The 14,600-nt window shown below is 41.4% G+C and overlaps 1 protein-coding gene across 4 annotated transcripts in view; it reads right to left on the bottom strand.

The window, feature by feature from the left end:
• Positions 1–14,600, bottom strand: part of PIK3CG (phosphatidylinositol-4,5-bisphosphate 3-kinase catalytic subunit gamma) — a 54,515-nt gene that overhangs the window by 23,696 nt on the left and 16,219 nt on the right. Inside the window, exons 1-3 of one of the 4 annotated variants that reach the window (XM_064422017.1) lie at positions 5,281–8,118; positions 4,344–4,414; positions 997–3,012 (exon numbers count right to left, since the gene is read on the bottom strand). In XM_064422017.1, the coding sequence (XP_064278087.1) occupies positions 997–3,000 (2,004 nt within the window). In that variant the 5' untranslated portion in view covers positions 3,001–3,012; positions 4,344–4,414; positions 5,281–8,118. Of the gene's footprint in view, positions 1–996; positions 3,013–4,343; positions 4,415–5,280; positions 8,119–8,154; positions 8,289–8,701; positions 8,859–14,600 lie in introns of those variants that run through there. The other 3 variants (XM_064422016.1, XM_064422015.1, XM_064422018.1) reach the window with 3 other exon arrangements.

Raw genomic sequence — 14,600 nt, 5'->3', positions numbered from 1 at the left:
TGCAGTAGTTCCATTTTTTTTTTCTAAATTTTGAATGTTGTCCTCTGATTGTTTGAAAAAAAGCATTTCCTGCTCTGAGGGATACCAGCCTTTCCATGCAAAACAGAGCCCTGTCGGGTGCAGGAGCCACGCAGCCCCAGCGGGCTCCTGTGCTTACCAGGAAGAACACAAGGTTACCTTCCATCAGGCACCAGAGGAGACTTTGTCACTGCCAACTGATGGCATTGTGTTGAGAGAAAAGCAACCAAACCAAGTTTCTTATGTAACTGATATAAACATTCCCAATGTTTGATCTGGCAGATGCACACACAAACTGCTTCAAATCTATACAGCAGAGATCCCTTGCCATTAGAACCCCAATTTTGTACCCAAGTTCCCAGGACTTAATCTTAGTATATAGTCCTATCAACTCTTGATCTACTTTCAAAAATTTTGGGGTGGGAGTTTCTAGATAAATTTGCTTCCCTTAACAGCACAAGACTGAAGTTGCTGCAACATACTGTGTAATTACACTGGTGTTCATGACCAAAAACTCAACCCCAGATTTTGCTTCAGGCCTTGCCCATGTCAACATCTACATTTACTTTCTTTCTATCTACACTCCTTCTAAACTATCAGTAAAGTCAGTCAACAACTCTTCAGTGCTGTGTGATTCAAACCCAACATGAACAGGATTACAGACAGCACAGTTAGGATTTACTCCCATCATAGCTGTGCTGGCATAAACAATTTCCAGAAAAACGTACTACTGTAAACACAAGATGCAAATTGTAAGACACAAGGCAATGGTGCCACAAAAACAACAACAAAGGCAAAAGACAAAAAGTAGGAAAGTGTATGTTACATTAATCTGGATACTACCACTGCTCTGACTAAACACTGAAGACTTCAAAACTAAGGAATACAAACAAGACCTACTAAAATGGGAAATGCAAATTATGGGGTAATGCAAATGTATTCCTGGAAGTCAGAGTTCAGGAATGCAAATACACCTACCTGCACAAGCTGTAAAAGATAATGAAGAACATCATCATCTTCTAAACTTTCCAGTTTTTGAACTGCCATTGCTCGGACATTTTCGTCTGAAAAGTTACAGTCCAGAAGTTGCATTGTGAGTCCAACATCTAAAGTGCTCTGATCCCAAGCCTCTTTTTTAGCTAGCAACTGGTATGTTTTGGCCACTATTTCTTGTTGTCCCCATTTCACAGAGCTAAGCAGCTTAGGATATGCTTTGGGGTGCTTTATGCTCTCATATCTAAAGTGCCACAACAGTTCTTTGTCCTCAGGAGAAAGTGGATTAAGTGGGTCAGTTGCTATGATCTCTTCGAGTTGCTTGCGAAGCTGGTTGGGCATTTCAGCTCGGGTCCTGTCCCCCTGGGGGTCTGATGATATCCTGTGCTTGGGCAAGGCAATTGGGTGACAGTACTTGTCCAGCACAATAGAGATAGCCATTGAGTTTTCTTTATCTGGGTTAGTTGCTGATGTGAGTTTGTCTGCATTTATACTTCCTTGTTCTTCCCCCTTACCTGGAATTTTCCACATATGGAGTACATACTCCCCACTTCGCAGCAAGAAACGGTGATCTATCAACAAAAGATTTACATAATAGAGAAGCTGGGTTTTGCATTTTGCATCAGAGTTGGAGGATTCATGTGACTGAAGGTTTGTCTTTGCAGATGGTCCCTGTGCTTTGCCACAGTATATCTGAAGATTCAGAAGTGCTCCTTTAGGCAAATCCTTGATTTTGATATCAAATTCCAACCAAATATTCCACAGAACCTCCTCAGTAAAAGGCTTTGATGAAGTTCTTCTCTGTGAAAGGAGCTGCTGCCCATGTTGAATGTTAGCCTCTACAAACACAGTAAGATCAGTATTTCTTGGTAAAACTGGGATATCAATGCCAATTATTTTCACTCTAAATTTCCTATTACAATCCCACAAAGAGATAGTGAAGACTCTCTCATGATCTTTTCCATCTATTGTCAATTGTTCATGATACCCTGTAACTCCTGTACAGTCATCCACCAAAGGCCATTCTTCCTTCTGAACCTCATCTTCATTTGGGTCCGGGGGATTGTCGAGGACAAGGTGGATTTCTTCCCCATTCTTGAGGCACTGTCTTATCCAGTGAAAATCTTTGATTGGTGTCTCCCCAGTAATGTACTCATCTCTGCCACAAATCCTGAGAACAAAATCCAGTTCGCTGTGATCTTCAGGAATGTCCATCAAAGATTTTTTCTTTGCCATTTTTGTGAAAAAGCTGTGGAGAATCATATCTGGAGTGTCATCTATTGACACTTTAATTTTCTGACTAGTCGTTCCTCTATGTATGATTATGAAAATGTTATTATTAGTGATCTTTTTAAATAAATATTCTGGGAGTGGCTTAGATGTAGTCCATGGGTGCATTGCATATAATTTAGGATCTCTGCAGGCTACCTCTATCATTCGTGGAGTGACTAATCTGCGCCGGGTAAATTCTAGTTCATCATCGTGTACATTGCTTACATCAGTGACATCATAACCAATCAAATCATTAAGTTGCCGCTGAAACTCCTCAACTTCTTCTGATGGTTTTTGTTTCTGGACAACATAGATCTTGCCTACCTTCTTCTGTAACACCTTCCAGTACAGTATGCAGTCCAATGTCTGTAACACTTGATGCTTATCATAAATTTCATACCATTGTCCTTTCTTCTGATACTGCAGAATAAACTGATCTGGGGTGAATGCATGGTAGAAGTCTGTGGCTTGACTCGTCTCTATTGCACGCATCCAAATCTGTGCCTTCATCTGCTCAACCGTACAGTTGCCAGCTATTTCAAGTAACATCATTTCTGGTGCTTTAGTATGTTTATTGCTTGTAGGTAAAATGAACTCAATGGATATCAGTTCCATTGATGAAAAACTACTTGGTGTACAATGAGGTTTCATTCTTCTTCTCCTTCGTTTGTTTTCGTCTCTCATAACAACGGGCTGTTCATGATCCCCCAACTCCATGCCAGAAGAAATCTAGGAAAACATACAATTACTCCATTACTTTCTCATTTACATTCATCTTTACTCTTATTTTTAACTTTTCATATACATTTTTTATATTTCCACTTCCCCTTAATTTCTAATCACAAATACTTGATTTACATGAACCACTTCAGATGTAATCTATTCAATTCAATACCAAATATAAATAAAAAACCTCCAACCAACTCTCCAGTGATTAAGTAATTAAAACAGAGTTTTTAAACATCCTGCCCAGATTTTACTGAAGATCAGCAGTTTGAATGTGTAATCTCCATATTGATTAGTTCTTGCTTCTATTTGATTCTTCTGCTGCCTCATCTGTTTTGATGCTGCTGATGTTAACATACATGGGTTTTCTTAGAAATCAAAAGACATACTCCTGTATATTAACAGAATGCAGTCCCACTGAGCTCCAGGAATGGCAGAAAGTAACAAAACAAGCGATTTATTAAGTGATTTATTGGCAGTCTGGACAGATATGAGCCTATTCCCAGTTTTCTCTGCCTCTCTTTTTAGTGATGAGGAATCAGGACTTCAACCTAAAAAAAAGCCCTTAGGATGCAGAAGTCAGGGACTATTTCTGAAGATATGTTTAACGTGCATCTAAATTCAAGGCAAATGTCCTTAGATGTGCTTCTTTTAAATAAATCAATTCACCAGACTGATAATATCCATCCATTTTCAAAGTACACACTGCCAATATGAACTATTAGTTTGTTACAGAAGAAAAATCTCCCAAGCTGATGCTGATTTATTACCCTATACATCAAATCACACCTAAAACACCAGTAAAACAATAGTAAACATGAGTATCCTACCTTATCAGCATTCAGTAAACAAAAAAAATTGTTTCTCAGTTAATCTCCATTGACCAATATTGAAGTGGAAATTATTCAGTGATGATTGAGTGCACTCGCACAAGCCAAGTTACAGCAACAGACTGAACTTCTGTACCAAGCAAGACTTTCTACACATAAAATCGTTAAGTGCTGGAGAAGACTAAAAGCCAGTGTAATCATGCCTTAGCAGATAATAAAAGAAGTGGATAAAAATATAAAATATTAAATTCAAACAACTAAAATTCTTCTGAGTTCCAGAAAGCAGCGACTGTGGACACACCATCACTATAATTGACAAAGTACAAGGAAATATTACCTGCTTATAAAATCAAGGCTGAATTGCTGAAGATTATTCATTTGTTTAATTTTTGTAGTTCCTATTTTTTAAAGGAAAATCATTCACACAAAAGATTTCTTTGTTTAAGCTGTTCTGCTTTTCTTGCTTGCTCTCATACCCAGATGCAAAGGAAGTGCTGCACTTACCAGGAAGGAAGTTTTAACCAAGTTGATTATACATATGATTGCTCATTTTAAAAGAAGTCAGAATGCTTTTCCTGTTACAACAGCAAAAACACACCAACAGTACATAAATTTAACACACACGTATAGAAGACATATTTAGAACCTGTTGAAAATAGCAAAGAATCATCTGAGCAATAAATTTAATTAATTAAAATAAGATATTTAAACAAAATATATTTTTGAGAGATTACCTCCCAAAAGAATTGAACACAAATAGTAGATAAAAGATAACTAAATGTGCAATGTTGCATTATTTTTATTTGCATTTGAGGACTCCCAACTTAAATTCACTAGAGATTTGTAAGCCTGTCTCCATACAGGCATCTCATAGAGAGTGTATATGCCAAGGATCTTGCATATACAGCAAGCAGCAGAATTACTGGGCAGCCTTACCCCAAATATCTTTAACTGATTCATTTATGATTGCAAACACACAGTGAAATCCACTAGAAATGGTGACTTTACATTCAGGAAAAAATTAAACCAGAGACTTTCAACCCTAATTCTTGTGTTTAACTATAACCTGAGGTGCTGCTCTTTTACTAAAAAAATAATCCCCACAGAAAAAAATATTATGGAAAACATGTACAAAACAGAAAGAAAGGACAGAAAACTATCTAATTTCATCCATTTTCCTCATGACTTTTCCAGTGAAATACTGATCTTTTGAAGAGCAACCAGCAGTACAAATCCTACAGTGGTAGATATCATGCAAAAAATGATGAGTCTTGAAAAGGAGGAAAAAAAATATTAAACAACTGGAAGGTTGTCCACCAAGAGTGCAGTGCCTTTTTTTTTAAACATATGCATGTTTCCTACTTATAAGACACATTTTTATAAAATTGTGAAAAATAACCCCTCCCTCTGTATTGGCAAAAAAAATCTGACAGTATCTTACCTGCCTCCAACATGCCAAGGTTGATTAACACTGTGCCAAGGTTAAAAAGCAGAAAATACCCTCCACCACTGACACAGCTCTTCTCTCTTTGAGCATCACTCTGCTTGTCAGCTAAGATCTTTTCTTTTTAGAGGTTATTTTTCCCAGGAAGTCAGTCTGGGGGAAACACACTCTGTCCCAGATCCCTCTATCTTTTAAAGCCAGTATTTGAATTTTCTTAAGGTAGTGGTGAAGTTACCATGAACATTTTGTTGCTGACATGAAATCTACCCATCTTGGCCAAGACACCTCCTCCACCCACATTCAGCCTGTCAGCATTCATCAGCCACAGCCTTTGTGGCATCTCAGCACTACACACTGTGCTCCTCTCTCATCTCAATTCTAAAATACAATGTAGTCATATATTTCCCTTCATTTAGACATAAGCAACTAGCATTAAGGTTTTTTTTCATGCCAACAGACTATATAGATTTGTTTCAGTGTCCTTCCTCTAAAAGTCATTGTGCTGCCCCATTAACTAAACCTGGAGTCATTTCAGTTTCTTTGGGTTCTGCAGATCTAGGAAAGCTTCCTGGTTTAAAATGTCCTCAGCTTGCTCCCTGAGTCATGTACTTAAGGATTAATTCTTCAAACATACATACAAATAGCTCTTCTACCACTACTCCATAGATCAAGACCATCAAGACAAGTAAAGGCAGCATTTCTCCCTCATGCAGCAGAGAACTAATCTGTACATTTCTCAGTGAATGCAATTGTTTCACTCTCTCATCCACTTATAAAAGCCCCTTCTGTGGGTTCAGATATCCCCTCACAAATTGCAAAAAAAAAAACAACACAAAATGCATGGGACTTCTGTAGCTGCCTTGCCCATACAAGGCTGTCTTTTCTCCTGCACTCATTTGGGCTGTGACTTGTCATGTCTAGTCCATTCCAACCCAATATCCATCCCCCGTTCTGCTCTCACCCCTTTTCCTCAGCTTCAGAAGGCAGTTCTTGGAGTGACAGTTGTCTCTCATCTGTCTCTGCAACGACCCATTCTTGGTGACAGCAAATTGTATCCATTTCCTGCTGATCCATGGCAAAACCGTATTTCTTCATGCACATGAATCATAAAACTTTGATATTTATAATGAAAAATCATTTCACGTTAAGTTCCTAAAACCTCAGTCATGCCTAAGCTTTACTTGCAGTATTGACACTTCAAAAACTCTATTGCAACAACACCCCAAGAAAAGGGGAAAAAATCTGTTTTATTTCTAATTCTAATGAGCATCATCAGCCCTGACTATCCCTGTATTACAAGAACTGTCCTACACTGGTCTAAAAATCCTGATGGAGACCAATGGAGAAGGAAAAGATGTGCCTAAGACAAGCAACCAGTCTTGCCTTTGTCTCCAGTTGTGTTTCTATCTCATCACTCAGGTCAGCAACCTGATCATAATAAAACCAGCAAAAAAATTGGTTAATTTTCAGCTGGATCAGTTCCTTTGTCTGACTCAACACTTGCAGGCGTGGTTGGGCAGTGATGGAAGAGAAGGAAAGGGAATGGAGCCAACACAGTCAAGCATAACTGAGACTGAAACATGATTCACAGCAGGATTAGGAGATACACTAACAAGTAAAGTTGTTAAATTATTTGAAAAAAATGGCTAAAGGTACTTTAAAAAGACAATGTGGTACTACTATGTATTACTTATTTGGCTACAAAAATTTTAGGACAGCTGTCAATCTTGACTGCTCTGTTAAGACTATGTTAGAACTCTACCAATTACTATCATGCTTATTCCATATTAGCTCCTGCTTCTGTTTTAATCCATCATGTGAAAACCTTATTTCAAAATTATTCTTTTCACTTTAGTGAGAACTCCTTCACAGACAACTCAGCTTTCAAGAAAATAAGCACTCTCTATCAGAGTAAGAATAACCTTGTGCACGCATTATGTAAAGACAACACTAAAGCTTACTTTCACAGTTTTAGACAAAGTTCACTTGAAAGATATACTTAAAAAAACAAAATTACTATGACAAGACTCAATGTTTTCCAAGCAACATACTACATCTACTTGCCCACACTGTTGTGTAGCAGGACACGACTTTCCACTTGCTAGACAGGAGCACATCCTCCCTACACCTGCAGTGATCCAGTGCTGAACTCCACAGATAAGATACAGCACTAACATTTCAAGTGTGAACACAACAACAAAATACCACTTGACTCAGTTTCTTTGTCAGATACTCTAACAACTACTAGCTCTAATGGGAAATAAATCAGTGCAGGTTCCCATTAGCAAGTCAACTTTACAGGTAATGCAGCCACACTCCTCATCAAAAGAGTATGAACCAGCAGACAGAGCTTGGTCGGGAGGTTGGGGAGCCAATCAGACTGCAATTACAGCTGTAGCATTTTCAGGATGCCCTGCCTGCACCACCTTTAGATTCTATATGAGTTATCTATTTGGGACTCCTGGAACAAACAATAACTTCTAGCTGGCTCTGTAAATTTAGGTAAGAATTTCGGCAAAGTTCTAGTTAACTGGGGTTACACAAGTGATGTTGTAGTAATCTCCAAGTAATCCACCTTGGAAGCAACACTTCGAAGAGTTTTAAAACGCAGAGATCGCTGCTATTGTTCCTGCCGGGACACACTATTTAGACACTGCCTGTCAACCTGGTCCCGGTTTTCCAACACTGATTGTTAACTGCGTGGTCTAATCTACACCAGCAAGCAACTCAAGAATGCCCTCAGCTATTATTTCAGAGGGATTGTGGTGTGGAAAGGTTTCATCGTCTACATGTACCAGACACAAGAAATTTGTTGGATGAAGAAAGAGTTACTTATTGTTTAAAAGCCGTGCTGTAGCAGAGCTGACTCACTGATCTCAAGACTCGAGAGAACTGTCTACTGCGATCCTTCACTTCGCATTGTTTCATTCAACATTCCAACAGGCTCCTCAGCGGGCTCGGCATCAAACTCGTTAACTCCTGTTCGGGCCATGACGTGAGGCGGGACCAGCAGTGCCGGCTGCGGCGGGGACGGCGGGGCGACCCCGGCCAGCTCACACCCCCGCGGGAAGGGGCTCTGCGCACGGGGCACGGGAGGCGGCGGGACCCGCGGGCCGGGGCTGCCTGCCTGCCTCCCTCCTTCCCCCCCGCCCCCGGCCCACCGCCCGGGCCCAGAGATGGCGGCCGCTGCCGCCCGCGGGAGGGCGAACCTCGCCGCGCCCGCGCCGCCGGTGCTGTCGGGGCCGGGGCTGCCGGGGCCGGGGGAGCCCTGCGGCGGGCGCGGGGCCGGGGCGGGTTCGCCCGGAGCCGGCGCGGGGAGCGGAGCCGCGCCGCCACCTGCGAGCCCGGGCCTCGGGCGGCGCCGGCCCGGGGCGGGATCCGCCGCGACCCCCGCTGCCCCCGGCACAGAGCTACTCACCGCAGCGGCGGCCCCGGCACCGGCCCCGGCTCCGAACAGGTGTTCCCCTCAGCAGGAAGCGGCGCGGGCCGGGGGCTGGCGGCGAGGCTCCATAGCCGGCGGCAGAGGCAGCTCCGGAGCCGCCGCCAATCACACGCCGGGCGAAAAGGGAACCGGCAGCGGGGCCTCCCCGCCCCGCGGCGGCCTCGGGCACCCGGCCCCGGCCCCGGCCCCGGCCCGGCCGCATCGGCCGGAGCGCGCACAGACCCGCTGGTGGGGTGGGAGCACTGCAGCCGCGGTGAGGCTAAGTCGGCAGCACAAGGCACGCAGGACGTGTCCCGGTGTCAGCTCCGGCAGCAAAACCTCCCTGGGCGCAGCTTCCTGAGGTGCTCCTTGCCCAGGGCCCCACAGCCGCCTTACCCATGGCGCTCCTGCAGCGACCCCCGCCTGCCCGGCCAGCCCTGACAGCTCCTTCAGCCCCACACCTCAGGGCAGGGTTTGTCTAAACTGCCCTTAAAAACCCCTGGAGATGGCAACCTACTCCAGCGCGGCGGTCTTCTGCTTAGCAAAGGTTTTCATGCTGATTAAAATTCTTTTCCTACAGACTGAGCACCTTGCTTTTCTTATTCCTCTTATTCAATTTGGGGGATTTCTTCCTCCCTCCCCTCCAGCTACTTTCTTGTTTGAATTTGCTGTGTTAACTGTTTTTCTACTATTTTTCCATCTCCAGACAGGGCAGTCCTTGGTCTCCCTTTTTAGGTCACGTTCCTTAGACCTCCTGTGATTCCTGTAGCTCGCCTCCGGGTTCTTGCCAATTGGGCCACTTTGTTTTTGGAAAGCACTGTTCAAAACTGGACATAGTAGTATTCCAGCTAAGGCCTTGCCAAGGCTGCCCACAGCAGGAGGATTAATTCATCAGTCTTACGGTGCCAGACTCCAGCTGCAGCTCAGGCATAACCACTCACATTCAATTCAAACAAACAAACAAACAAACAAACAACTCCCCCTCACCACTCTTTCCCCATTCGGGCTGCTGGTTGTTTGGTTCTGAATGGAGCTGAGTGTTTCTGTCTCTACAGCTCTTGTTCAGAGTGAACAGCAAAACTCTTTCCATTATTATGTTGAAACATTTTTTTTGACCCAGATCTTGCAGTGAGATTCACAGGTGAACTCTGTATGGCACCGAGTACACACACTTGCCCTGAAAGCTATGCTGACATAAGGTTACATCTTCAGGGAGCACTCCATAAGACCGTAAGTTACCACAAAGACTTTAAAAATTATTACGATTTTTCTAGATACATATTCTTCCAGAGAAAGACAATATCAGAAGGAAATGTATGCTACATGTACATATGCTGTTATAAAAAGTTGGATAATTGTTGTTATAGCATGGATGGATTCTTTTGACTAAAAAATAATTTGTGTGGTGTTAAGAATCATACCAGTCTGAAGCAGAAAAGAGAAACTTCTGTTTCAAAATGAATATGCATTACAATGAGCTGTGTCTGTAAGGAATCATAATAACTGTACTGGCCTCAAGTTCCCTTTTACATGAAAGCAAAGCAAAAACCTTCAACAGCTTCCATGTGATGTGTGTGCAGCATAGGGGAAACACAGTGAAGACTCACTTCATGCTTGGTTTTGCCTGGTACAATGGGTAATATCCGTCAAAGCAGTTCAGTTTTGCACAGCATTACTGAATGCTTTAAAAGACATTTAAAAGCCTTATCAAAATAGGAAGTCTTTTTTTGTTGTTTTTGGCTGGATCCCCAGATGGATCACTCCGGGAACACAAGTGTAGCCAGTTTGGCGACTAAGCCTGTTAAAATCCGTGGACTTTATTTGGGGATGCACAAACATATGGAGATTTGAGCAGCTGAATAAAAAGACTGTCATTTGTCAAAAGACAATTATAGAGGGGATAATTTACAGCCAGAGCAAATGACACATTTCGTGTTGATTTCAGCCAGAATTGTATAACATTTTTAAAATAGCTATAAGTCAATGTGGTGTTATTTGCAATGAAAGAATAAATTATTGTACTTAATATATTTGAGATAGGTTGGTAAGCTGAAAATCTTGCTCTCTTCAGGATTTAGTATGTTAATAAAATATTAAATTTTAGCAGTTAATCTTCAGCTCATCTATAAACAGCTTATTTTCTTTATTGCTTTTTCTGGCAAATCAAGTAATACAAACTTTCCTGTAGGCGAGGATGCTCTCCTTGTAGGTTGTATATTCTTTAGAAATACACATTTTAACAATATTTTATTTCTGTTCATTTCTAGATGTGACTTAAAACCTTTCCCATAAATTATCATTTGGTTTGTTTGGTTTTTTTTAGTCAAGAACAGCCTACACAATAAAGTGAAATGCATATTTTACCACATCAAAACCAGAACTTTAAAACAGTCAGGAATACCATAGCTTAATGAAGAAAGGTGAAGAACGCAATTTGATATTTAAATGAAGCTGATTTAATCAAAATTAGTCATGCAAAGACGCAATCATTTTGCTAATATAATCTTGTGGGGTGCAGTCAAAATGCAATTATTTCCTTTATCTACCAGCTGTAATAAAAATATGACAAGAAATTGCTGTCATGATTTTAAATGGGAGTTTTGGAGGTTGAAAAAAATGTAAGATGGTATCTTTTGTATCCTCTGCACAGTCAAACATCAGTTTTTATGTCATTTAGTGGAGAAAGAGCGATAAAGAATAACAGCCACATTAAATGCTCAGCAACAACTTTATATACTGACATATGTTGGATGTAAATGTTCTGTTATCATTGACAAACTGGGTTCATTGCAATTTAGGAAATAGTATCTAATACTTCAAGTTGGTTTTTATTTTCTATATTGCCAGTAGAGGACAAAAATTAAATGCAGAAACTTTGTAGGTCTTGTAACAACAAAGTCGAAGCCTACCTGCCTAAATACAGCAATAGCTACGTTCAGTTTTGTAATTGCTTCTCTATGTAAAGAAAATGGAAAAACCCCATTGTATGATGCATTGTCCATCCTGATGGAATGATAGGTAGCCTTCTCCTTTCTTGGAGAATTTATAAGCTGGAATCTTCTAATTGTGTTGTAAACTCTTTGTGAAGCATTCAGGGGAAGATTTAAAACAAATTGACAGAATCCCTTTATTTACAGCTCTGCTGTGAAAACTGATCATGTAAATATGTGATCAGTTGTGTTAACATCATTGTCATTGATTTGTCCATATGCATGATCACATGGTAACTTTGGTATCAAAAATAAGCTTTTCTTCTTGCTATAACTTGCCAACAAGCAGAGGAGGAGTGAGCTGAATTTTAGTTTGGCTTTTGCATCATATTCTAGGTATGGTAGCTGCTTGTGAAAGGGATGTAAGTGACAGATAAGTGTTGCCTGCAGATCTGTCCTCCATTCACAGCTTTATGTCATGGGAAAGGCAGCTCTACTGATGCTGGTTCTGGGTCGTTGCTTGGGGAAGCAGGAGAATGCTGTGGGGAAATAGGAGGATCCAGAAGAGCAAATTAAGGCTGGGCTCTTTCTGCATCCCTCTGTAGGCAGCTAAGTCCTCACTGGGATGTCTCCTATGTGAGCTTGGTCTAGGGGAATCTTTTAAGATTTGCTGGGCATGAAAGAAACCTTGTGGCCTGATCCAGAAATGATTGCTGTTAACCTCTGTAGGCAGAGCAGAGTCAGGAAATCTCTAACAAGGAAAAGACGAGTCTTTTCCATCTTTTTCCCATCTCCTCCAAGAAATACCCACTCTTTCCTTTCCTCCTAATAGACTGGTGCTCCTGGTGATTGAGATTTTGCACAAAATCCCTCACTCCAAACACCTGAAACTTGCAAACAGGAAACAGCAGTTGTTCAGAAGCCTTCTGAGATACATCTGCTGAAGACTTTGTCTTCCATTCTACTGATTTAGGCTGTTATACTTCAGAATAGGTATTTAAAGCATAGGGGTGGGAGTGCAAGCTGTTTCCTGTGTACCACATGCATACACACTTCAGCTGAGATGTAAAACTCATATAATACCTCTTACTGGCCTAAATGCCTTTTTTTTTTTTTGTCTGTTCACACGTGTATGACTTTGTCAGAGATGCAGTCATTGTGGTAACAGAGTCTGTGTAAACAGATCTTCAAGATCACTGGTTATTCTTAGGGGAAACCCACAAGTTTTTATGGCTGCTGACAGAGGGAGGTCTCAGTATTAGATGGTGATGCAATATTGCATCATCTTGTGGTGTTGGGACATGACAGAGGAAGTGAAAGAGGTCAGAAATAGAAAAATAAAGAAAAGGAGTTCCCAATACCAACAAGGCCTCTAGTCTGATAGCATGATATTAAGTGCTCTTTAGTATAAGGTACGGACAAGAATTCCTCAGTCTCTGAAAGTTTCTGACACAGAAAACAATTAGTCTAATTTGCTGATACATTATGAGGTTTCTCTAGACAAGTTCTCTGAACTGTGTTGCTGTGCTATCCTTCTGTCCTGATATTTATTGCTCTTAATCTTTGAAAATTTGCTCAGCTGTATATTCATTTGTTGGTGCAATCTTCAGTCTGTGAGGAGGTAAATATATTTGCATTACATAGGAGTTATGTAAGGCTAGACTTTTATCAGAGGATTTCTGTATTTTTGTTCTCATAAATGAGTAATGTAAAATTATTTCTCTTTAAAGTACCTCATTGCCTCTCTCTGTATATTAAAGCAACATATCCTTTAGACAGAAATGTGTTCCTTACCAGAGTTTCAGGCACCCCACAGGCTAATTGATCAGCTGTCATAATACTCAGGAATACTAAAAAGATATTTAAAGAGATCTATTTGTTCCACGGAGTTTAGTTGAATACAAAATTGGCTACAAAGAAAGCTCCTTCCCAGCCTGGTCTTTTCTGGAAACATACCCTTAATCTTCTCCAACAGCTTTAAACTTTAATAGGTGGCCTTAGCAGAGTGTCCAGATCACCACATCTGAGGGGATTTTGGGGACTGAATAACAGGATTTCATTCCAATTCATTCCATTAATTTCATTTTCATTCCAAAATGCTGAATCCCTTGTACAGGAAGCCTGTGGGCAGGTCTGTTTCAGGAGGAGGCTGGGGATCCTGTCTGGGAGCTGGGAGTCCTGTTGGGATGCTGGCTGCACATCTGTGACAACACTCCATACACTGGGGCTGGTACCTCATCACAGTGGTCCTCAGATTGGAATATAGAGCTTCTGGCTTTACAGACAAATCAAAGCCTTGCCAGCCAGCACAACCATGATGAGTAAAAACCACTTTCAGTCCTGGAACTTTGTATATTTCCTTCCTAGAAAGAAAGCTGAGAAAAGCTGTGAGCCAAACTTCCACATGGGAAGTGTCAATTCTTGCACACAAAACGAGGACAGCATTATGCTGTGGATATTAGTGCTTCCTCATGTGTCAGTCTGGTCTGTATAGCTGGCTGTCCATTTTCTATGTCAGCCAGAGGTGGTTAAAGACAAACATGGAAACAAAGCCTAGATAAAACAGCTGATATTGCCAGACAATTTATGTATTTTAGTATTCCCTGAGTTACCATCACTAATATTGCATTAGCTATAAAATGCATATTTTCCTGCTAGCAGTGGAAAGCCAGGCATCTCCAGCAAAGTCTTGCAAAGCCTCTTCAGTATTTCACAGCTTGAAGCCTGAGCCATTCAGCAGGGGAGGTCGTGGTAACAGTTTGGGTGAGATGTATCCCAGTCGTTTGTAGCAGGCAGTAACTGCTGCAAAGTGTCAGTCAGAGCCTGCTTTTCACACTCTCCACAAAGTAAGATGTGCTTTATTGTCCCTTGATCTACACTTTGGGTTGCAGTTCTGCACCCCAAAGCTCAAAGGGAATGTAGCAATGTCAGTCTCTGCACCATGATTCAGAGTCATGCTACCTCCC

This window comes from Passer domesticus, chromosome 5 (genome assembly GCF_036417665.1).
Source record: "Passer domesticus isolate bPasDom1 chromosome 5, bPasDom1.hap1, whole genome shotgun sequence".
In the NCBI taxonomy this organism is placed as follows: domain Eukaryota; kingdom Metazoa; phylum Chordata; class Aves; order Passeriformes; family Passeridae; genus Passer; species Passer domesticus.
This window is presented reverse-complemented; position numbering and strand designations above follow the sequence as displayed.